This window comes from Mesoplodon mirus, assembly GCF_964341445.2.
Source record: "Mesoplodon mirus genome assembly, chromosome: 15".
Classification (NCBI taxonomy): domain Eukaryota; kingdom Metazoa; phylum Chordata; class Mammalia; order Artiodactyla; family Ziphiidae; genus Mesoplodon; species Mesoplodon mirus.
In genome coordinates this window covers 21,817,067-21,840,009 of record NC_138991.1, presented here as the reverse complement: position 1 = coordinate 21,840,009, position 22,943 = coordinate 21,817,067, and the positions used below count along the sequence as shown (strand labels likewise).

At 42.5% G+C, this 22,943-nt stretch overlaps 1 protein-coding gene across 1 annotated transcript in view; it reads left to right on the top strand.

Moving 5' to 3' along the window:
- The window catches only part of CTNNBL1 (catenin beta like 1), a 152,845-nt gene that overhangs the window by 38,691 nt on the left and 91,211 nt on the right, over positions 1-22,943 (top strand). Inside the window, exons 5-7 of the mRNA XM_082643383.1 lie at positions 9,463-9,558; positions 17,480-17,573; positions 21,061-21,152. Of these exons, the coding sequence (XP_082499509.1) occupies positions 9,463-9,558; positions 17,480-17,573; positions 21,061-21,152 (282 nt within the window). The remainder of the gene's footprint in view (positions 1-9,462; positions 9,559-17,479; positions 17,574-21,060; positions 21,153-22,943) is intronic.

The following is a 22,943-nucleotide window of genomic DNA, read 5'->3' as shown; positions in this document are numbered from 1 at the left end:
CAGGTTTCCGAAGGTAAAAGACAAATGTAGTTAGTCTGCTTGAGTGATATTCATGGGAAATCTGCTGCTGCTTCATGTTATTTTCATCTTTCTGGTAATCTCTCTCCTGAGAGCATGTCTGACTAGGTTCTTTCCTGCCTGATAATTCTCATAGAAATAAGTCAGTGAATAATCTTAATGCAGGCTTCTTGAAGGGTGATCTTTTAAGCCATTTCTGATAATTCATGGAATGTTAGACAGTATTGAGAATTGCTGTCAGTCCCTAGATTGATGAGTATATTCCCCATACTCATCACTGGGAGGTTCCAGGTTGTATGAGGACCCTAGTCAATTAGCTTGTCTCTGGGTGAGCTTGGTATAGGTCTCATGAATTCATTTGGTAGACATGGCTTTGAATGCTTATCAGGCACTGTGCTAGACCCCCAGGAACCATAGGCTGCACTGATGCTCAAGCAGTATCCGTCAGTAAACATACTGAGTATCTAGCATACAAATAGCCCTATTCAAGGTACTAACTGGTCCTCACAGAGGTAGTAACCAAGAGTTCAACTTGTGACTTCACATTTCAATTCACCTAAGAATGGTAGATTTTCAGAATCCAAACAGACCTTAGAGTTGACTTAGTCCAGGGCCTTATTTGTTTAGTTAGTAACAAGTCTAAGGTCTAGATGTTGGACCACTAGCTGTTGAGGTTGAGGCTGGCACTCCAGGCCCCGGATTTCCAGTCCAGTGTCATTTCTAATGCACCTTGAGTCCTTTCCCTGTAGGATTTACTACATCCCTGACAGAGTTGTATAGTCACCCATTACCTTGTGTATTAATACAGCAATCACCTATTTTGTTTCTGGAAACACAATTCTTATTCTTTTTTTAATTCTTGCTAACTCAAAATAATAGTGGCAGCTTTCTGAAGATGCTGACACTTTGCTGATTCACCAGCCTGGTTCCTGCTGGGGAGAAGACTGACACAAGAAGTGTGCTCGACATCGGGATGTTTGGGAAAGACAACGGCACAGATGTTCCAAGTTGTTACGTTCTGGTCTTTAAGAAGGGAAAAAAACAAGTTCCCCCTATAATAACTTTGACAGACTGCCATTTCCCTCCTGTTTTCTGAGAGCTAAACTGTTTTTTCCCCTTCTTGTCTGCTAACCTTCACCCTGCTGCCCTAATGATATTTTTTTAAATCTAATTTTTTAATTATGCCCTACATCAAGTTTAAAGTGCATTTGAAATTTTTTAAATGACCTCATTTTAATTAGATGCAGCGATTAGGGTAAATGTCATCCTCCTCAAAGTACCGTTTTTCTTGAAAGTGGTTTCAAGAAAGGGTAGGCCCTCTTGACTTGCATCTAACATATCCTCTATCAGTTGGAATGTTGATCTCCCAGTAGCATTGCACTCTGCTTCTTGTCGTATCTGTGATCTGTAATGGAAATTTTTCTTCAGGAAACGGTTGTTAACAATTTACTGTTGTACAGCTGTAACTGCCCGAAACACCTTACCATGAATAAACAATTTCGTGGCAGTCAGGACTTAAATTTTTCATCTTTTTAACTCTTCATTTATCAACCAAGACCATACATGGCTGGTTATGGTCCCAGCAAGCACAGGTCATCTTTGCTTTGTCCTTCTCTGAGAAAACATAAACTATAGGGACTTTAATTGGATCAGAGGCTGGTTTGTTGTAACCTTAAGAGGCAGAGGATGTGAGAAAACAGCTTGTGCCTCGTCCTTTCAACCGTGAGAAGCAGCTTCAGAGTTTATTCTGGCGCTCTGCATCACTGCTGCTGGTGAGGGCTTGTCAGCGCTTCTGTGCCTCATCTCCCCCCTTGAGAGGCTGGAGCTCAGCCATCAGTTGGCTGTGGAGAGGAATTCTGGTCCGTGAAGAGCACCTCTGGGGGTGAGGGGCAGAGAGGGAGGGGTACACCCCTCACATGGATTGAAGAGTCACTCTGAATGCATTAGGAGGGAACACAAGGTGGGATTCAACAGCTGCTGCCTTTTAGAAATATTGCTTTTTAAAACAATTTTTCCTTTAAAATAAATCATTTAAACATGTTCAGAGCCCTTTTTTGTGACCCTTTTGGAGTGTTTCTACAGAAAAATAAAGTCAAAGGTACATTTAAAGGTATTTTATTATTTATTTATTATAAATCTATTTTTATTTTTGGCTGTGTTGTGTCTTCGTTGCTGCACACGGGCTTTCTCTAGTTGCAGTGAGGGGGGACTACCCTTTGTTGCGGTGCGCGGGCTTCTCATTGCGGTGGCTTCTCTTGTTGCAGAGCACGGGCTCTAGGCACGCAGGCTTCAATAGTTGTGGCACGTGGGCTCAGTAGCTGTGGCTTGCGGGCTCTAGAGCACAGGCTCAGTAGTTGTGGCGCACAGGCTTAGTTGCTCCATGGCACGTGGTATCTTCCTGGACCAGGGCTCGAACCCTTGTCCCCTGCATTGTCAGGTGGATTCTTAACCACTGCACCACCAGGGAAGCCCTATTTATTTATTTAGGCTGCGTTCAGTCTTCATTGCTGCTCATGGGCTTTCTCTAGCTGTGGCGAGTGGGGGCTACTCTTCATTGCAGTGCACGGGCTTCTCATTGCGGTGGCTTCTCTTATTGCAGAGCACAGGCTCTAGGCATGCAGCCTTCAGTAGTTGTGGCATGAGGGCTCAGTAGTTGTGGCACATGGGCTTAGTTGCTCCGCGGCATATGGGATCTTCCTGGACCAGGGCTCGAACCCATGTCCCCTACATTGGCAGGCGGCTTCTTAACCACTGTGCCACCAGGGAAGTCCCTAAAGATATTTTCTTAAGATATTGCTAAACAGTCAGTTCTGTGGCCCAGTTTAAACCAAATTTACTCAATTTGCCTAAAGGACCAAGGAGGAATAAAACAAGAGGAAGATAGAACCCCAGTTGGTGGCTAATCACCTCTTCTGCTATCACCAAAAGAAAAAAAAAAATTAGGGCAGCAAATCCATAAATATCTTATTTTTATATGTCATTTGCTGTGTTCTCAGTTTGAGGGAAGAGTCAGTGGAATCCTTTCTAAAGTCCTTAGGGCAGATCATGGCATTTACCGGGTTCCTCCTTTGTATGATAAGCCCTGTTGGGCGCTATCAGGGAAACAAATAATAACTCTAGTTGAGGACTTCCCTGGTGGCGCAGTGGTTAAGAATCCGCCTGCCAGTGCAGGGGACACGGGTTCGAGACCTGGTCCGGGAAGATCCCACATGCTGCGGAGCAACTAAGCCCGTGCGCCACAACTGCTGAGGCTGTGTGCCACAACTACTGAAGCCCATGCACCTAGAGCCCGTGCTCCACAAGGAGAAGCCACCGCAATGATAAGCCCGCGTACCTCAACGAAGAGTAGCCCCCTCTCACCGCAGCTAGAGAAAAGCCTGGGCGTAGCAACGAAGACCCAATGCAGCCCAAAATAAATAAATCAATTATTAAAAATAAATAAATAACTCTAGTTGATAGCAAAAACACTCACATTACTATGTGTGGTAAGTGCCCTTGGAGTGTTATGCTCAGGAAGTACCATTGGTGTTCTGAGAAAACGTAGGTCATCTCTGGTTTGGCAGTGATTAGGGAATTGGGCATTGGAGATGGGTAAGCTTTTGATAGATGTGGAGATTAGTGTGCATTTCAAGTTTATTTTCACAGTTTCTACCGTGGCAATGGAAATTGCCATTCCTCACGTGCTGGAAGCTGATGTGCTCACGTAGTCACTACAAACTTATAGGGATATCAGGTCCATGGCTTTATTTATTTTTAAAATCATGACCACTGCTTCCCAGCTAAGTGCCCTATTCTTTAATAAAAACTATTGAATAATATAAATCAGATTTTTTCAAATCTGCTTTCTTTCCACCCAGTTGTGATTCAGAAAAATGAGGTCTCATTGTACTGTTAACTTAGGGCATCAGTACAGTTGGTTGCATGCTAATATGCAGGAAGGGGGAGATTTGTTTTGTTAATTACAGAGTAGATCATTGGTCCTGATGGGACAGCTCTATTTTGTCTCAAATAGGGAGTGGTCGTTAGCGCTATTCTTTTCTAAATTACTGCTTAGTTTTCTCAAACTCTAGAAAGCCAGGAGAACTTGCAAAGTTGTCCCGTTGGATTTTGTGAAGAATTATTGTGGGAATTGGAAAATAAAGGGCAGACAGGTTTTTTTTAGACCAGCAGGGATCAGTTGCACTTGAGCAGTTTGGGTCTATATGACACACCATATTATCCCAGAGGGTGTGTACAATAGTCAGGGGTGCCTTGTGTTCGAGCCCCAGTGCTAATGAGCAGGAATAGGGCTGGGAAGGGTTTGCGCCTCCTAAGGGCTTTCTTCTAATTGGACTGAGAGGGAGTTGGCTGTTGCTCCAGTGCTTTCCTGCAAGCACTGTCTAACAAGACTTTATATGTCAAGCTGTTGTTTTGCTAGGAGCTATTCTTGTCTTGATATTTCTAGAATCAAAATTACGATGAAGGGACTTCCCTGGTGGCGCAGTGGTTAAGAATCCGCCTGCCAATGCAGGGGGACACAGGTTCAAGCCCTGGACCGGGAGGACCCCACGTGCCACGGAGCAACTAAACCCGTGTGCCACAACTACTGAGCCTGCACTCTAGAGCCCGGGAGCCCCAACTGCTGAAGCCCACGCGCTTAGAGCATGTGCTCCTCAATAGGAGAAGCCACCGCAATGAGAAGCCCGCGCACAGCAATGAAGCGTAGCCCCCGCCCACCGCAGCTAGAGAAAGCCTGCATGCAGCAACAGAGACCCAGTGAAGCCAAAAATAAATAAATAAATTTATTTTTTTTAAAAAAAATTACACTGAAAAGAATTTACTTCTTTTCCTGATTGGTAGTCTAACTTCCCTGATAATCTGTACTGATAAACCACCCATTTTTTGGAGCCATTTAAGTATGCTCTGAAGTAAGTCAGATTAGGAGAAGAGTGCCAAAATGGCAATCTAGGAAAAGGACCTCTTAATGTGACTTTTGATCTTGTTTATGAGTTTTAGGTGAATTCCATGTCCTTGGAAGGCTAGGGTGGTCGTAGCCTGCTTTGGACATTTCCCCTGTGGCCTAATAGTGCCCACTAACATTTAGTAGGTACTTAATGAGTGTTGAATGAGGACATTTTTTTCCCTCATACTATTTTGATTAAGGATTGGGGTAAAATTAAGAATCTAGATTCATTCTAGGTAGTTCTGTGCCATTATTTTAAAAGGAGAAAAAGACCGTTTTGTCTGTTTAGAAATTCATCTGCATTAATTGAGCTATATCTAATCACTCTTCTAATCTAGGAATAAAAGAAAAAAAGGCTTCTAAAAAACCCCAAATTTGTTCCATTAAATCAGTTACATACTGTGAATCTAGACTGGTCATTTTTCTTAAAGAAGCATTTTTGAAAGGACTTTAAAAAAAGCCATCTGCTTAATATATTTTGTTCCTCTTTATCTTTTTTTCTTTTAATAATTTTGTTCCTTATGGTCACATCTCACTGGAGATTAATGAAATTGACGCCCCATTTCTGTCCCAAGACTCTACATGAGATGAGGCCAAAAAAACAAATATCTAAAGCCAAAATAAAAGCAAACACCCCTCTTTTTCTAAAAGCCATTGTGTTGTGGGCCATTTTGTACCCAGCTGGTCTTTTCTACTTCACCTCTTATATTATACTGGCTTATTGCCCCAGTAGTGGACAGGTGCAGAGGGAGTGATTGGGGTGGCCTTTCTACCCGACATGACAAAATAGGCTATCAAAAACTATGTTTTAGTAATTCGCAAAGAGACAGGCTCTCTGTTTTCCTATTGCACTTGGATGGGAGAGCCTTTTACCTTGTGAAATGAAATTGTAGCTACAGTGGAAAAACCTGTCACCCATGCCCAGAGTCTGCTTGTGAAGAAATGCTGGATGGGTGGCAGACCATGCTGAATTTTCTCATTAAGACTGAGAGTTCATCTGTTTATCTTTAGTTTCACTTCTTATTCCTCTTTCTGGTCTTCAAATGACCTCTATCTTCTGGATCATATTATATTACTCGGGAGTTGATGATTACAATCATGGACTCATTACTGCCTTGCTGAAATGCTATTTGGTGAAAGTTGAGAATTTATGTAAAATCAGTTAGTGGTAGGATTGATGAGTTGTTTACCAGACCTGGTAGCTGGTAAGTGATTTCTTGTTTGACTTCTCAACTGAGGCAGGAGTGTCGTAGGCAAGGAGATACCTACTGGACCATTATAAGAAATGACTTTTCTTGGTAAAAGTTAGACATTTATTCGGTTCCTATATAAAACGATCACCATTGTCAAATTTTCTTTTCCTTTTTTCCCCCAGGTTTAATGTGACCCATTTGTGAGCATGGTATAAGAATAATCAAAGAAAAATATGATACCTGTCCCATAAGACCTTAGAGGCTGAAAAAGGACTTGATCAATCTGAATTTCTGTGGCATAGCTGAAATATAAAATTAGATCTTCCAACCCATTTTGACCCAGAAAGGGAGGATCATGCTGTTGTTAGCTTAAATTTTAGATTTTAGAGGTTTTAGAAAAAATGAAGGCAATAGTGAGGGCTTGGCCATTCTGTGGGAAGAATTGACTAACAACAATCTTTATTATAGTGCTTTCTTATTTTCTCAGTACTTGGATTTACTTGCCCTTTGACATACATGATGTCATTTATTCCTTATAGCTACTGGGTGAGATAGGCTGGGCAGAGATCATTATCACCTTTTTACAGATGAGGAAACTAAGCTGTAAGGAAATAAAGGAGCTTGAGCAAGATTCCATAGTATTAACAATTTGGGGACAGTTTGGTTCACTAAAGATAGGAAGCAAAGATAAATATGATATGACCCCTGTCCTCGAGTTTGCTCTGACTCTTCATCTATTGTTCTTTCATATATGCCCCACCTGTCTCTTGAGGCTAATGTTTAATTAATAATCATAGTTATTAAGTACTTAGTGGGGCATGATGTTATTCAGGGGATGTAGTGATAGTACTTATTACATGCCCAATTCACATCCTTGTCCTATAGACATCTGACTCTATGGTGGATGGATGGATGGATGGATGGATGGATGGATAGATGGATGAAATGCCATCATGCATATTAAATACGCAGGTGGATAAATAATAAGATTTTTACATCTCATATGTAAGAACTTTCCAAGAGAATAAATATGGGAGCTTCTCAGATGAGGAGAATGAGGAGTTGTTAGCATTTTGTCCTTTTTCCTGGGATTTTAATAATTTATGATGAAGTAAGTGACAGTCCTTTTCTCTGTCATTATAGTAGGGTCAATAGCTAGAATCTACCTGAATCTAGCGGTTTTTAAACCTGGTTTATCCTCCCCTGTGCATTAATATGAAGAGTACGGGCAAAGGTATTGTTTTTGGAATCAGGCGGACCTAACATTCTCCCTTACTATTGCAGTGACCTTTAGATAAGTTACTTAACCACTCTGAGCTTTCGCTTTCTTATCTGTAAAATGGGGATCACACTTTTAATGCTGCTGTGAGAATTCAATAGCACAGTGCTTGGCACAATGATGACTTTTTTAAACTGGTAGTTATTATGATGGTACCTACAGCAGTGTTCAGAGAGGGAGGACTGCTAAGTCCTACTACTCAGAATGTCTAGCGGTTACTGTGGTTCGGCTGTTCTGTTTTGTTTTTCAATTCAAACAATTTACGTAGTTTAGTTTACTATACATCACGTTTGATACATGGTCTTTTGTGTCAAGAACTTTCTGGTTACTTTGTTAATAAAGACTGTATACTATATGCATGAAGGAGTTTTATCCAAAGACCTTTAATCTCATTATACACACAGAGTTTCATAGCACACCCAAGTTTTGCATATATATTACTTTAAAGTGTGAAAGAATAAGACACAGAAAGCTTAATTACTTATTCATGGTGGTCAGCTGGTCAGGTATAGATAAATAAAACAAACCTTTGAATAATTTTTCTTTTAGCAAAAGATGTTCATAAAATACCTGTAACATCAGTCGGCAGTTAGCAAGTCCTATCATTCTTGTTAATATGTCCTGTATCTTTCTTTTTATTTTTTCTTTCCAGTTTGCATTGAAACTGCCCTGATTCTGACCCTTGTCATCTCACTTCTGGACTCTTTCGTGTGTGGTAGCTTCGGAACAGGTCTTCCTCCTTCAGGCCTGGCTTTTCCCCATACCCCCCATCTAGCCACCCCCAAACCCGACACTCACAGTGCTTTAGTGCATCCTGCACGCAGCTATTATATTATTCTTTCAATTTATTATTTTCTTCATATGAGTCTAGGTATAATTTTCTCCCCTCCCCCGCCCCTAATCCTCTTTCTTCTCCTCTTCATATACCTTTGTACATTCTAATCTCTCTGTCTATATTCCTGATGTTTTGCTTTCTAGCCTACCTGCCCTCATCTATTTAGTGGCCTGTTTTCTGACCAGTCATCTTCTAGCAAATCTTTCCTTATTTCCCAGTTCAGTTTGCTCCTTTTTCAGGATGTGTGCACTTCAAGTTGTCTGTATTCCTCATTTGTTACATGTTGGTAATTGCCTGTGGTATATACTTTTTTTTAAATGTCTTTAGTTACCTTAACTTCCTCATTTTATCAATGAGGAAACTGAGGCCCAGAGTGAATAGATTTGCCTTTGTCACTATCACAGTGCTTTACTCATCATAAGCATTCAGTAAATGCTGGTTGACAGAGCAAGTGGGGTGTGTGTGTGTGTGTGTGTATGCGTCCAAGGTGAGGGAAGGGAAACTTAGTTTAGTTTGGGCTTCCAGGTTCCAAACATAACTCCTTTTTTCTCTCCTTCATGTTTTCTTTCTCCTGTATGTCCCTGTCTCTCTCTTTTTGCCTCGTGTTTAATCATCATTGTTCACCTTCCTTTTATGTCCAAAGCAACATGGTATTTAAGAGGAAGGGAGGTTGGTGGGGTCTAGCACAGTCCAACGAAAATCCTTCCCTCTACATTTTAAACCTATTTTGTCACGCCCTGATTTCTGAAGACTCCTTGGTGAACACCAGCCTTCTTATCTCAGAAGTAATCATTACTGTCTTTGAAGGTGAAGTGTAGAAGATAGTTAAGATTATACTGAGTTCCAAGAATTTAAATTATGAGGTAAGGTTAAGGGTGTTGGCCTTTTTTTCACTGGAAAAGTGACCTCCTAAGTGATCTATTTGAAGTTCTGAAATTTATGAAAATGCACTGAACCTATGGAATAAGTTGCCAGGAAGGCAGCATAAGGAAAGGAACTAAGTGAAGCAGTTGCCAACATTTATTGAACACCCACTGTGAGTAGAACCTTGTTGAAGAGATGTTAATAAAACTAGAGTGTATCAAAGGTAAATGGTGATGAAGCGATTGACCAGGAAATGGAAGGGAACCAAATATTTTAATAAAATGTCAGTTGGGTTTTCATAGGTATGTGTTACCCTTAACGTTTTTCACATGTGTCCATAGCTGTGGTTGATTTGCTTCAGGAATTAACAGACATAGACACCCTCCATGAGAGTGAAGAAGGAGCAGAAGTACTCACTGACGCTCTGGTAAGTTACGTGTCCCTCTGGGGTTTTGCAGGTGTGTGTACGGTGTTGGCATCCTCCCCACCATTGTCTCTCTGAGTGGCACGGGCTGGGTGTCAGGAAGAGCTCTGTGGCAAGGCGGGACTGAATGAGGAGAGTAAGAAAGTAAAGTGCAACCTGTGGGGTACTTTATTCTTCGGAACTGTGTTAGGGCAGGGGTTGTAGAGTCCTGGTATTTATTAAATATGTGCTGTAGGCAGGCGTTTTCTTGTTTTTTACACTTTATTTAATCCTCACTGTAACCTCTCAGAAGGGTATTACTGCTATTATTCCCATTTATAGCCATGAAGCTGAGGCTTAGAGAGACAAAACAACCTGCCCGTGGTCACACGGCTGGGATTTGAACCTGTGTTCTCTTTGACTCCACGTTCCTGCTCGCCTGCCCTCACTGTGTTGCTTCTGACCTTTTTACAAAGAGTTTTTGCAGAAGAGAGTTTCTTTTCTTCTCTGGGCTTTATAATCCCAAGCGCTAGTAAAGAGGGGTATCATTATTATTTGTTGTACAGATAGGGAATCGGAGAGTGTTTAAAAACAAGAACAAACCTTCTAGCTCATCCAGGTCCAAGTAGCAGCCATTGACTGCAGAAGACAGGGTCAGCTGATTTCTGTGTTCCTTTTTGTGCAGCCTAGGCAAGGCCTCAGAATCTTCTTCAGGTATTATTCCAGGAAGCAGCCAATCCAAAGAATGTATATGTGAGGTGAAGTGATGTAATCTCATCAACTCACTCTAGCCTTGAGGAAGCCCAGGTGCAGAAGTGAAGCCTTCCCCTGCATCGCTCTCAGCCAGTCCCTGTAACAGCAAAGATGAGCTTCTGCACGTTGTGATCGCCACTGCAGTCCTGTCCCACAGCACCAGTTTCCCTCTTACCAGGCATGGGAGAGGCCCCAGGGCCCCACAGCTGGCCAGTGGCAGGAGTGACTCTTCTCCAGCCTCTTACCCTGCTACTGCCTGTGGAGCTCTGTCCACCCACCAAGCCATCTCCCTCCTCAAGTTTCTGTTGATTTTCCATCCTTTCTGTTGTCTTCTGCTGTCTGGTCTTTTCTCTCTGGTTAAGAATGTTAATAAGTACTGGTTTTGATGCAGTTTGCAGAGTTTATCAAAGGTCCATGTAGCCACTTGTATTAGAAGCACCTGGGGTGCTTGTTAGGCTGCTTTCTGGCCCCATCCAAGACCTGCTGAATCAGAATGGCTGGGACGAGGGCCCCAAATGATTCTGAGACCCCACTGCTACACTCCCCACCCCCTCCTCACCCTTTCTCTCTTGAGGTTCTTTTTTTTTTTGCGGTACGCGGGCCTCTCACTGTTGTGGCCCCTCCCGTTGCGGAGCACAGGCTCCGAACGCACAGGCTCAGCGGCCATGGCTCACGGGCCCAGCCGCTCTGCGGCATGTGGGATCTTCCTGGACCGGGGCACGAACCCGTGTCCCCTGCATCGGCAGGCAGACTCTCAACCACTGCGCCACCAGGGAAGCCCCCTCTCTTGAGGTTCTTGACACGAGAAATTTCCCATGTGCCTTGCTCACAGCTACCATTTGGTGTGAATGAAGGGGCTGTGAACCCACTGGATATGAAGGACTGTCTCTTACAGAGGGCGAGGCTGGAGTCCAGCAGGGCCATTTGTGACTGAGTATGATGAAAATTTCTATGGGCATTTTTCTTTCAAGCTCCTTCCTAGAGCGAACTGCCACTTTTGTAGAATTCAGGACCTTTATTTTTCCTTTGAACCACTGTGCAGACAGAAAAGGGCGATGTCAGGGTGTCCTTTTGTTTGGAGGAGCATCTGAAGGAAGGCTGTGGCACTTGCTCCTTCTCCATGTCCCCACAGTGTCATTTGTGTAGTCTTACCTTTCAGAGGTTAATTACAGTGGCCCTGAGTGAGCCTTCCTGCCTGGACTCTGGGCTGATTTTAATTAACATCCTTTGCCTGTGTGAATAGAGGAAACAAGACAGGAACAACTAGCTGGTCTGCTGCCTGTAAAACGTACCCAGAAACAGCAATTCACACAAAAGCCCCCTTTGTGTTTTCTGTGTTGCCAAGCCCACCAATGAAAGCTGGATCTTGTAGATTTTATTGTTTTTTTGGGAAGAGACAGTTCATCCTCAGTCTGGGGAGCCATTAGGTAGCTGCTATACAGGGTCTTCTGTTTGTTTTGTTTAGTTTCTTTATTGTTATATTATTTTAAGATTTTGACTCTTACAGCTTTATACTGGTGGGGCTGGTGTGAATCACAAACAGTTGAACATTTCTAGACTCCCATATATTATTTGCTTATCTGCAGCCAGTCAGGAGCCATCAGTAAATATCAGAGAGCAGAACTGGTAGGTGGTCTTCATCTGTTTTTCCTCTACCCTTGTGCTGCATTCAGGAAGAAGTTTGATAAGTATTCTCATATTACAAGGGTTGAGTTGTCTTCGTAGTTTTAATTTGGGGCCAATATTGGAGGCCTGGAATTGCATGAGCAGAGGCTAGAGGACATGTAGTAGAATTTATTGTGACGTTCAGTTTGCAGTTATTGCCTTGGTCGTTTTCTCATCTGGAAGTCCTAAGCAATAGAATAGCACATTTGTGGGGAGAGAGTGCTGTCCTGGTATTCTCAGGGATCTTTGGGGTTTAAAGTTTGGTTTATATCCACTGCTATTACTTATGCAAAAGGCAAATATTTGTGCTTTGTAACAAGTTGATTTGGTAGCCTGGAAAACAGACTCTTTTCTGAAAAGCGGGAACTCAGGGTATTTGCTTTGATGGCAGTTCTTTGGCATGGCATGCCTCTCTGAAGAAGACATTGGACTCCTTGAGAGTCATGATTAGATTATAGTCATTTCCCTACTAGTCCCAAAATTTGCCATGTGCTTGGCAATCCCATGCCTTTGCTCACATCTGCCTTCAGCTTGGCAAGGCTTGCTTCCCCGGGCTATCTGGAATACCCCTCCTCATTCTTTAAAGCCTCACTTAAACCTTATCTCTCCTGAGTTTTTTTCAGACTCATCACTTCAGCAGAATTTGTGTTCCCCTACCACTGTGTATATCCTGGCACTGTTTCTAAGTTTGTCTTCCCTGAGATGTGATCCCGATCAGGGGAGTGGCCAAAGTGGTGGCTTTGTCACTTACCATCTGTGTGACCTTGAGAAAGTTACCTATCCTCTCTGTACTCAGTTGATTCTGCTGTAAAATGGGGATAACAGTAGTGCCTATTGCATAGAGCTGAAGTGAGGAATAAATGAGATACTTAGTAGATCTTTAGAACAGTGTCTGGCACAGAGTAAAAACCCAATAAATGTTGGCCATTGTCTTAATAATGGTATAAATGTCTGGGACATATTAAGTACTTAGTAAGTGTCAAGTTAAAACGATATATATCACATGCCACACAGTGAAATGTTTATGAATGTTTGTTGACTTCAACAAACTTTTTTTTTTCATTTCAGCAAATGTTCAAGAAACATTTTGAACAAATACCCAAAAACATCTGAAGGGTGTGGACCTAAATGAGACATGGGGGGATAGATGTTTAGTTTGAAAAAAAAAAAAAAAAGAGGATGAAATAAGTAATGATGATAATACAAGGCAGAGCATTAAGAATGACTGTGAGAGATGCAAGCTTCTTTGGAAATGAGGAGGAGAGAGCCATCCCTTCTGATGGGGAAGAACCAGGAGGGCCGGCAGAGCTGTAGGTATTGGCCATGGCCCCTGTAGGGAGTCTTCCATGTGAGGGTGCTTGGAGGGGTCACAGCCAGAGGAGGTGGAAATGTGGCTGGGAGCCACCACTTACTATAGTTTCCCATCGTGGCTTTGATGTGGAGGGCCAGGAGATGGCCCTATACCCATTCTTGCCCTCAGTTAACCCTACTTAAATTTTGAAGCTTGAGCTGGTGGCAATGCATTTGTGCTGCTCAGGTGAGGCTGAAGTTGGCAGGTTTTTGGTTGTTCTGAGGGTACTTAGGTAAATTTCTGGATGCTACCACTTTTATCCCTTCCCATGTCTGTTCACGTCCTCACCTTCATCTGTATTTGTTCTTAAGCAGAATTCATTGGGTCATTCATTTCACTGATTGTTTATTGAATGCTTAGTGTGTTCTGGATTCTAAGAATTGCTTATGTAGCAGTGAGCAAGACTGACAAAGTCTGTTTTTGTGGAGCTCGTATTCTAGTGTCGGGAGAAACAGTAAATTAGTAAACGAGAAAACAGGTAATGACTCCTTGTTACATAGAGAATTAACATAGAATGATGTCCTGTAGAGCAACTGGAGAATCACATCAAATTAGATAGTCAGGAAAGGCCTGAGTTCTGGGTGATGAGAAGAAGCCAGCCATTCAGAATGACCAAGGGCAAGGAATGAGTTTGACATACTCAAGGAACAAAAACAAGGCCGGTATTGTTGGAGCACAGCTGGGGTGAAGGGAGAGAGCACCGTCAGCGCCAGACCACACTGGGCTTTGTAGGCCTTGTAGTAAGTTCGGGTGGGATTGCCAGTGTGCAGGGGAGTAGTAACATAGTCTGACCTAACATTTTCAAAAAACCACTCTTGGGAGCTGTGTCAATAATGGATTGGAGGGGCAAGAGTGGAAGCTAGAATATATTAGGTTGCAGCAGGCCTGAGTTTTACATTATGACCACATTACTCTGTGTATTTTCAAAACTTATTGCTTGGTCAAGATTCAGTGGGTGGGTGTGTAGGGCAGGGGGAGGATTTATTATTGTTTTTTAAATATGAAATTTCCAGAACTCATAGTAGGGAGAAAAACTCCAGTCAAACTCTTGAGAAACCTTGTTGGCAGATTGTGCAAGATAGAAAAGGAATCCTTCAAACCCTCTCATCTCCCCTCATCTATCCCTTTTTTATTTCCTCATCTTCTCTTGTATCTACCCTCTCTGGTCAAGTGGAAAAATATGACTGATCATGCCCTTGAACCCTGTCTCAGTAGGACCTGGTGGAGTATTGTTTGGGAGACTGGTAACAAGCGGAAAAAGCCAATGACTTATCAGAAAACATCAGGCTTAAGACAGTCATGATTTCCAAGACCAGAGTTACTCTACCTGATGCTTTAATCCCTAAGCAGGATTTGGTTTTAGTTTCAGAGTTAGTCACAGGTCCAAAACAGTCAGGACGGTGGTAGACCCAAGGGTTTAGAGGGACAGAATGCTAATTTGTGCTTCTTACTAGATGATATCTGGAGCTATGCATAATATAAATGTTTTCCTGAGGGTTTTCTCAGCTAAATGTATTTTGACTGCTTTGACCCTCCTGCAGTCAGATAAAATTGCATTTAACCCAGCTAAACATGAAGTTTCACACTTTGCAAGCTTAAAAAGGCTCTCTGTTAGAAGTTAGATTTTTGTAGCAAGAAAAAAAGATTTCCTCCAGCCAGACACCCATTACCAATAACCATTCAGTTCTGGGATTTGAATGTGTTGCTTACTGCCACTGTCCTCACCACTCTCCAGACAGCAGACCATGGGTAACATAACTAAGAATCAAGGGGACGGGGGGACAATGCACATAAAGCATCAATAAGCAGTTGAAACTGGTGAGGCAGTTTGCAGAACCGACAAGCAGTGTGATACCGAGCGGAGTTGCAGTGTCCGCTGCTTTAGGATTCAGGGAGATTATAAGTCAATCAGGGTGATTTAGGGAAAAACAAACTGTGATATGGTTCATGTTTTTCCCCCAGATGTTTTTCTGTTTTCTCTCACATACCCAACTTGTCCAATTAATTAAGGAAAATATTGCAGTGGATTTCTTTGGTGAAGCTCTTGCTGGCTGTGAGATTTGAGAGCAAGACTGTATATCTCCTTGATACAAGGGAGGGAAACAGCTCTTTCTCGTATTTACAGGAGTTCTCAATTCTGGCATCAGTATCCCCTCCAATCTGCAACTAGTGTCTTTCATTGCTTCTCACGCCAGGGCATAAAGGAGAGCCTAGAAAAATCTGCTTCATTCGTGATTCAGGTATCCCAAATTAGTCAACAACTTCAGCTTTTCCCCCATCCAGATGCTTCCCTTAAGTCTCACCCAGAAGGAGTAAAGAGGCCTTCTTTGAAGATCTGTCCCTCTTGCCATTGTTCCATCCTCAGGCTCAGTTTGAATTGTCCATAGAGTGCCTTATATGCAAGTGTTCAGGAGGCATCAGTGGAATGAGATCATTTCCTTCTCGCTCCTTTCTTTCCTCTCCATTCTTTTCCCCTCATTGAAGTGACAGGATATGATGGGAAAAAATAGTCTCGGAGTTGGTCACTTCTGCCACAAGCTTTGTGACTTTGACCAGGTTAATTAACCTCTCTGGACCTTTGTTTTTCTCACCTGTAAAAGTTGTGAGGATTACATGAGAGTAAATGGAGCAATGTATATAAAAATATGACTACAGGGCTTCCCTGGTGGCACAGTGGTTGAGAGTCCTCCTGCCAATGCAGGGGACACGGGTTCGTGCCCCGGTCTGGGAAGATTCCCATGTGCCGCGGAGCGGCTGGCCCTGTGAGCCATGGCCGCTGAGCCTGCGCGTCCGGAGCCTGTGCTCCGCAACGGGAGAGGCCACAGCAGTGAGAGGCCTGCGTACCGCAAAACAAAACAAAATAAAAAATATGACTACAGTACACAAAGTAAAGTGTTTTGTCAGTTTATTTAAATTTAGCAAAATTACTGAATGTATAGTATTGCACTTGACTTTGAGGAGTGTACCAAGATAAATGAGGGTGCAGTGCCTGCCTTCAAAGAATTTGAGTTTTTCTTAGCCCATGGGAGATATGAACAGTGCATAATGAGGTATCAGAAGAAGTAAAGAGCTAGATTCAAACTCTCTACTTAATTTTTGAACCAGACCCGGGGTAAAGTATGCCATATAATTTCATTTAATCTTTACAACTTTTTCCCATTTCCTAAGTGAAGAAACTGAGGTGGTGAGAGAGAGGATATACCATGGGTATGCAGCAGATCTTATCTTCCAGTATAGGTTTACTTATTGGCTATGACTTAGAAATGTATTACCAGATAGATAATCACTTCTTGATTATTAGGTGTTTACTTAGTTATCTTCCTTGGTGTGCCTCAGGGTTCCCCAAGGCAGTCTCTGTAAGGGCGCACATTGTGCCAGAAGGTAGTGTGAAGCGGTGTAAGCATTATTTCACCTAAGAAGGAAGCTTGGTTTTTGCTTCTGCTGCCACTGCTTAGTAGCTGTGTGGTCTTGGCTAAGTCATTAATCTCTTGAATATCATCTATATGATGTGGCTACTAAAATTTTCCCATAAGTGTTATGTGAATCAAATTAAATAAGAGAAATGTAATTGCTTTCTTATGCATTATGTGTAATACAAACATAAGGTATTTTATTCTGTTAATATTCTTTTCGAGAAGGAGTCAGAAGTTCTTCGAAAGTAATAGTTTCATAAAAGCTTGATGTAGAAACTTAGGAATGTTTTGAGTTTAACCCTAAATTTTGATGTCAGTGTAAATATGGCAAGTAAACTCCCCAACTGAATATCTCTTGGTGCTGTGGTCTAGAAATGTGCTTTTGACCTGAATGAACTTGTGACTTGACCTAAGATGGCATTTTTGTGAGGTGTTTCAATACCGCATAGCAGTAGACAGAGCACAGGACTTGATTTCAGAGGCCTAGGTTCAAGTGCAAGTTTGTCACTCAGTTACATATGTAACCTTGAAGTTTACCTTGTCCCCTTAAGCTCCAGTCTAACGTTAGGGGTAATGATGCCTTCCCTTCTTTGCCTCAGGGTCACTTCAAGCCTCAAAAGAGGTATTGGGATGGGAGAGCATACTGTAGACCATAAGTGGCAGGTTGTTTACTTTGTTCCTTCAGTAGAGGAGTATGGGAATGACAACATGTTGGAGACTGTGACATGTATCCCATTCTCCTTTTGCTCCCATGTTGCTGCAGGTGGACGGGCAAGTGGTAGCACTGCTTGTCCAGAATCTGGAACGTCTGGATGAGTCTGTGAAAGAAGAGGCAGACGGCGTCCACAACACTCTGGGTAAGGGGGAGGGTGCCAGCATCCTCTGAGTTTCTTTGTGTTTGTTTTGGGGTTTGGTACTCATTTCCTTCCTCCTTCATTATAGAGTCAACAGCAGGAGGGTTTTCCTTTTTTCTGCTCCCAAACTGCCTTTTCAGAAATGAAGACCCTTGTGTAGATTTCATATAACTGCTGCTTTGGTTTGGCTTGCGGTAATAAAAGCAGAAATCATTCCTGGAGAGAAACTGCTGGCTTCTTTGAGCAGGCCTTTGCCTTTGCCTCCAAAAGTTAGGATGAAGTCTATGCAGGATGAATTCTTTTTTTTTTTTTGGAAAGTGTTTATTTTATAATTTTTGAATCCCCTTCTGTTGGTTCTTCTTCACATTTCCCTTCAGTGGAACTACAAACTTTTGAACAACTATGTACAGGCATACCTCATTTTATTGCACTTTATCGTGCTTTGCAGATATTACATTTTTACAAATTGAAAGTTTATGGCAACCCTGCATTGTCAGATGATAGTTAGCATTATATATACTAATACAGTATTTTTAAATTAAGGTATGTACATTTTTTTAGACATAATGCTATTGCATACCTAATAGACTACATACAGTATAGTGTAAACATAACTTTTATATATAATAGGCAACCAAAATATTCATGTGATTTGCTTTATTGTGATATTCGCTTTATTGCAGTGGTCTGGAATCAAACCCACAATACCTCCAAGGTATGCTTGTACCTTTATAGGACATTTTATTTGAAAAAGAGTTAGTATTTCTTTCGCTTCTTATGTGTACTTTGCCGTGTAAACTGTGAGTTGAAATATTGCTGTTAACTTGGCTGCCCCTTTATCATATGTTCATTTAAGTGGATTCCTCTGCAATATTTCCCCTCCTCCTCCTTCTCCTTGAGTCTCTCCAGTCTTTCCCCCTGCAAAGTTGCTGAACCAATAGCCTATTTAAAATTGTGCTTTTGGGTAGTTCTCTTTATCACTGGTCACTGTCTTATAAAACCAAAGGTGACATATCGGTAAGCAGAGCTTGAGAAATGAACAAGGCCCAGCAGAAGTAGAAATTTTGATGAGATTAGATTTTCTTCCAGCTCCTTTGTGTCTAGCACAGATTTCTCTTATAGTTTTATACTCTCTACTGTGAAGATTATCATAAAGAAGGAGGAAGACATGGCACCTAGGGAGTAAGAGAAGAGAGAACACAACAATCTGTGATTTGGGGGTTGGCTCTAGTCTAGAGCCAGAATTTGGCATTGCCATCTGTTAGCCTAATGCTGAATTTTGCTGAGTAGAAAGAGTATCAGAAGTCTTAACTGACAGTTAGTAAAAAGAGCCTGATGGGGCTTCCCTGGTGGCGCAGTGGTTGAGAGTCCGCCTGCCGATGCAGGGGACACGGTTCGTGCCCCAGTCCGGGAGGATCCCACATGCCGCGGAGCGGCTGGGCCCATGAGCCATGGCCGCTGAGCCTGCGTGTCTGGAGCCTGTGCTCCGCAACGGGAGAGGCCACAACAGTGAGAGGCCCGCGTACCGCAAAAAAAAAAAAAAAAAAAAAAGCCTGATGTAATGGAAAAAGCACCGGCCTGGCAGTCTATGAAGTTCTCTCTACTTTCAACTTGGTCCCTTACCGACAGCTCAGGAGATTCATCCCTCTTTCCCTTATTAAGCATCCGATGTTTGTCAGGCACTGTTCTAGGCACTGGGTAAATTAAAGATGAATTAGGTACAGTTCTTAAGAGGCAGACTGATGGGAAAGTCTTGAACAGAAAGGAAAGGTAATACAGGGTGACAAATGGTAATAGTGGGGAGCACTGTGGAAGTGAAGAGGAAGGGGCTCCAAATTGGTGGGTAGGAGCAGGTAGCTGATTAGGGCTGAATATGAAGATAGGTGCTTTTTTTTTTTTAATTCATTTATTTATTTATTTTTGGCTGCGTTGGGTCTTCATTGCTGTGTGCGGGCTTTCTCTAGTTGTGGCGAGCAGGGGATACCCTTCGTTGCAATGCGCAGGCTTCTCATTGCGGTGGCTTCTCTTGTTGTGGAGCACGGGCTCAGTAGTTGTGGCGCACGGGCTTAGTTGCTCTGCAACAAACATGTGGGATCTTCCCGGACCAAGGATCGAACCCATGTCCCTTGCATTGGCAGACAGATTCTTAACCACTGCGCCACCAGGGAAGTCCCGACAGGGGCATTTTGACGGAGAAATGTGAGACGGGCAGGGCAGTATCATTTGTAAAGCCATGAATGGGCAAGGGCTTTGGGGGAAGACTAGAAATGTACTGTGGCAGTGTGAGGTAGGTACGGTGGGAGATGGGACCGGAGGAGTAAGTTTGTCCAGATTATGGAAGACCTTCTAAACCCTGGCAGGATGTTTGGATTTTATCCTAGTGGACAACAGAAAGCCACCTAAAGTGTATGCAGAATAAGATAAAGGCATTGGAGATTAAAATGAATGAGCTGATTTCTTAGAAAATGTGAGACAGTAATTAAGCGATTAAAATGATCTTCATCTCTCAGGGGTCTCGTTGCTGCTCTGCTGCCACAGCTCTGTATCCACTCCCTGAGGGGCTGCCTGGTCATTCTTTAACTTGCCATTGGTGAGGCTGGCGTGAGTGAGGAAGCAGATAGGAGGTGTAGTGCTTTCTTCAGCCCTTTCTCTTCAAGACTCAGACCCGCTGGGCGTTGTGCTTAAAGAGCACAGAACTCCGATCCGCTTTATGATAGATAATAACATATCCTGGGATGGGGAGCGGATGGAGCCCTGAAGGAAGTAAAGCACTGGATGCAATAGAATGAGACTACAGGTTTGGGGTTCTTTTTTTTAATGTTCTTTTTTTAGCATCATAATCATACAATCACTTTTTTTTTTTGCCTCCTCATTTAAAATTTTTCCATTAAACAGCAATTTGGTTGTTGTAGGAGATAGCAGGACCAATTATATTTGCTTCTGAGTACCTGATGGTTACCTCTGCCAGCATGGTCTTTCCCCTCTGTGCACATTATTTTGTTCAGTTAAGATGATGCTTGCTTCCCTTGCAGTGTCCAGAGAAAGAGATCTGAAAATGGATGAATCAGGAGAGGAAGAGGCTCTGAATTCATCCCCTGATTTTTCCTTAAGGCTTCTGCCTAGCCCCCTGTTTCTTTAGTCACAGGTCTCAGGGACTCTAGTACAGTGAGATTAAGAGGGCCTTCTTAGGCAGATATTCACACCTTTGTGTGTTCTGCTGTAGTGTTGTTCCCTGTTAACAAAGAAAATCTTTCACTATTCCTTTATTGAATTCCATCACATTCAGTTATGAGTTTTACTTGTCACATAACTTGAAGAAAAAAAAAACCATAGCATCTCCCTGGTTAATCTGAAAATGACAACACAGCATCTGGCTGGGAGGAATACAGGGAAGTGGAAAGAGGAATAAAATGTCTGTCATGGGAAGCAAGCTTGTTGAAGATGGAAACAAAGTTGCCCTCCCACATTACTGGTGTCTGTCTCCCTTCAGCTATTGTGGAGAACATGGCTGAGTTCCGGCCTGAGATGTGCACAGAGGCTGCCCAGCAGGGTCTTCTGCAGTGGCTGCTGAAGAGGCTGAAGGTAAGTTTGGCTTTGTGGGACTGTAGCTCAAACCTCTCTTTGCTCTGGGCACAGCTCATGCTGGGTCATTGGCACAGGTTGTTATTCCTAGGCTATGTGATCTAGTTTGGGAATCTTTTGGCAACTCTTGCCTCTTTCTTTGCTTCTCTTCTTTTGTTTGTTTTAAAAGTACCCTTTAATGCCCCTGAAAATAATATAAACATGTTGTCAACACAAATTCATGTGGTACACAAGGTTTATACTGAAAATAAAAGTCCTCCTCTGCTGATTCCTTCTAGTTCCACTTCTCAGAGACAGCCTCTGTTAACAATATTTTATCTATCCTTCCAGAAATTTTCTGTGTAAATAGGAGTATGTGAGTGTGTGTGTGTTTGTGTGTGTTTCACAAATAGAATTATACATTATTTTCTTTTGCAAGTTGATCTTTTCGCTGAACTAATGGCTGCCTAGTATTCCATTTTACGGTTGTACCAAAGTCAATTTAACCATTCTCCTGTTTATAATAGTTTTTCACTGTTAAAACAGTGCTGCAGTGAATATCCCCATGTACACATGCACATTTTTTTTTTCCTTGAATGCTAGTGTTAGTTTATTTGTAGGATAAGTTCCTAGAAATAGAATTGATAGGTCAAAGGGTATGCACATTAACATTTTTGGTAGATATTGCAAAATCTAATAGTTGAGAGGGTCTGTCTCCCTTACCTACACTGGGTATTACCAAACTTAAAATTTTGTTAGGGCCTCCCTGGTGGCGCAGTGGTTGAGAGACCGCCTGCCGATGCAGGGGATACGGGTTCGTGCCCCGGTCTGGGAGGATCCCATATGCCGCTGAGCGGCTGGGCCCGTGAGCCATGGCCGCTGGGCCTGCGCATCCAGAGCCTGTGCTCCGCAACGGGGGAGGCCACAACAGTGAGAGGCCCGCATACCGCAAAAAGAAAAAAGAAAAAAAAAAAAAAATTTTGTTAATCTGATAAGTGAAAACGGGTATTTCATTTTAATTTGGAATTTTAAAATCGAGGACAGTGTATTGGCTTTCAGTTGTTTATTAGCCATTTGTATTCATCTCTTTTAGCTTCCTGTTTACATCCTTTGTTCATATTTCTGTTGGATTATTCATTCTCTTCTTAGCATAGTCCTTTTGACCATCTTTTTAACATTTAGTGCTGTCACAGAGAGTAAATGAGGAAAGGGAGAGGTAAGAGCTTCTCTCAGAATAGTGTTAACCAAAGATATGGTGGAAGGCAGTTTGGAACTGCCTACGTGCTACTGAAATAATCTCGGCAAGCAAGGGTTCCCAATTTTTCAGTGAGAAAGAGGAAGACATGTTTGTAGCTGGTATGATTCTTTAAGTAGTCCTGGCCTTGCTGTGCTTCAGAGTGTCATAGAGATGCAGAAAGTCTGAGGTGCATCAGGTCCGATTTGTCCCCCACTGTCTTGGTTAGGGCTAAGGAAGAAGATTCTGCCTAAGATATCATATGCCCCCATGGTTCCCTCCCTCTCTGACAGTCTAGGTCTTCCCCAATCCTTCTTATTTAATCCTTTGTTCCCATTAAATCTGTAACATAGACTTATATAACATGGCTTGAGGATATTCAGCTAGCCTGCTGTATATTATCATCAGTGGGTATGGGCACATTTGCTGGCAGAGTATAAACTTAATGCATAGTTCAGTAGACTGCAACTTCCTACCCACACACACACCCTCACCCTCGCCTTTCCTTTCAGGAAAAATCAGGTCTGGTTAATTCATTCATTGTCATTTTTGCAGCTTCCTTTTGACCTCCTCTTACG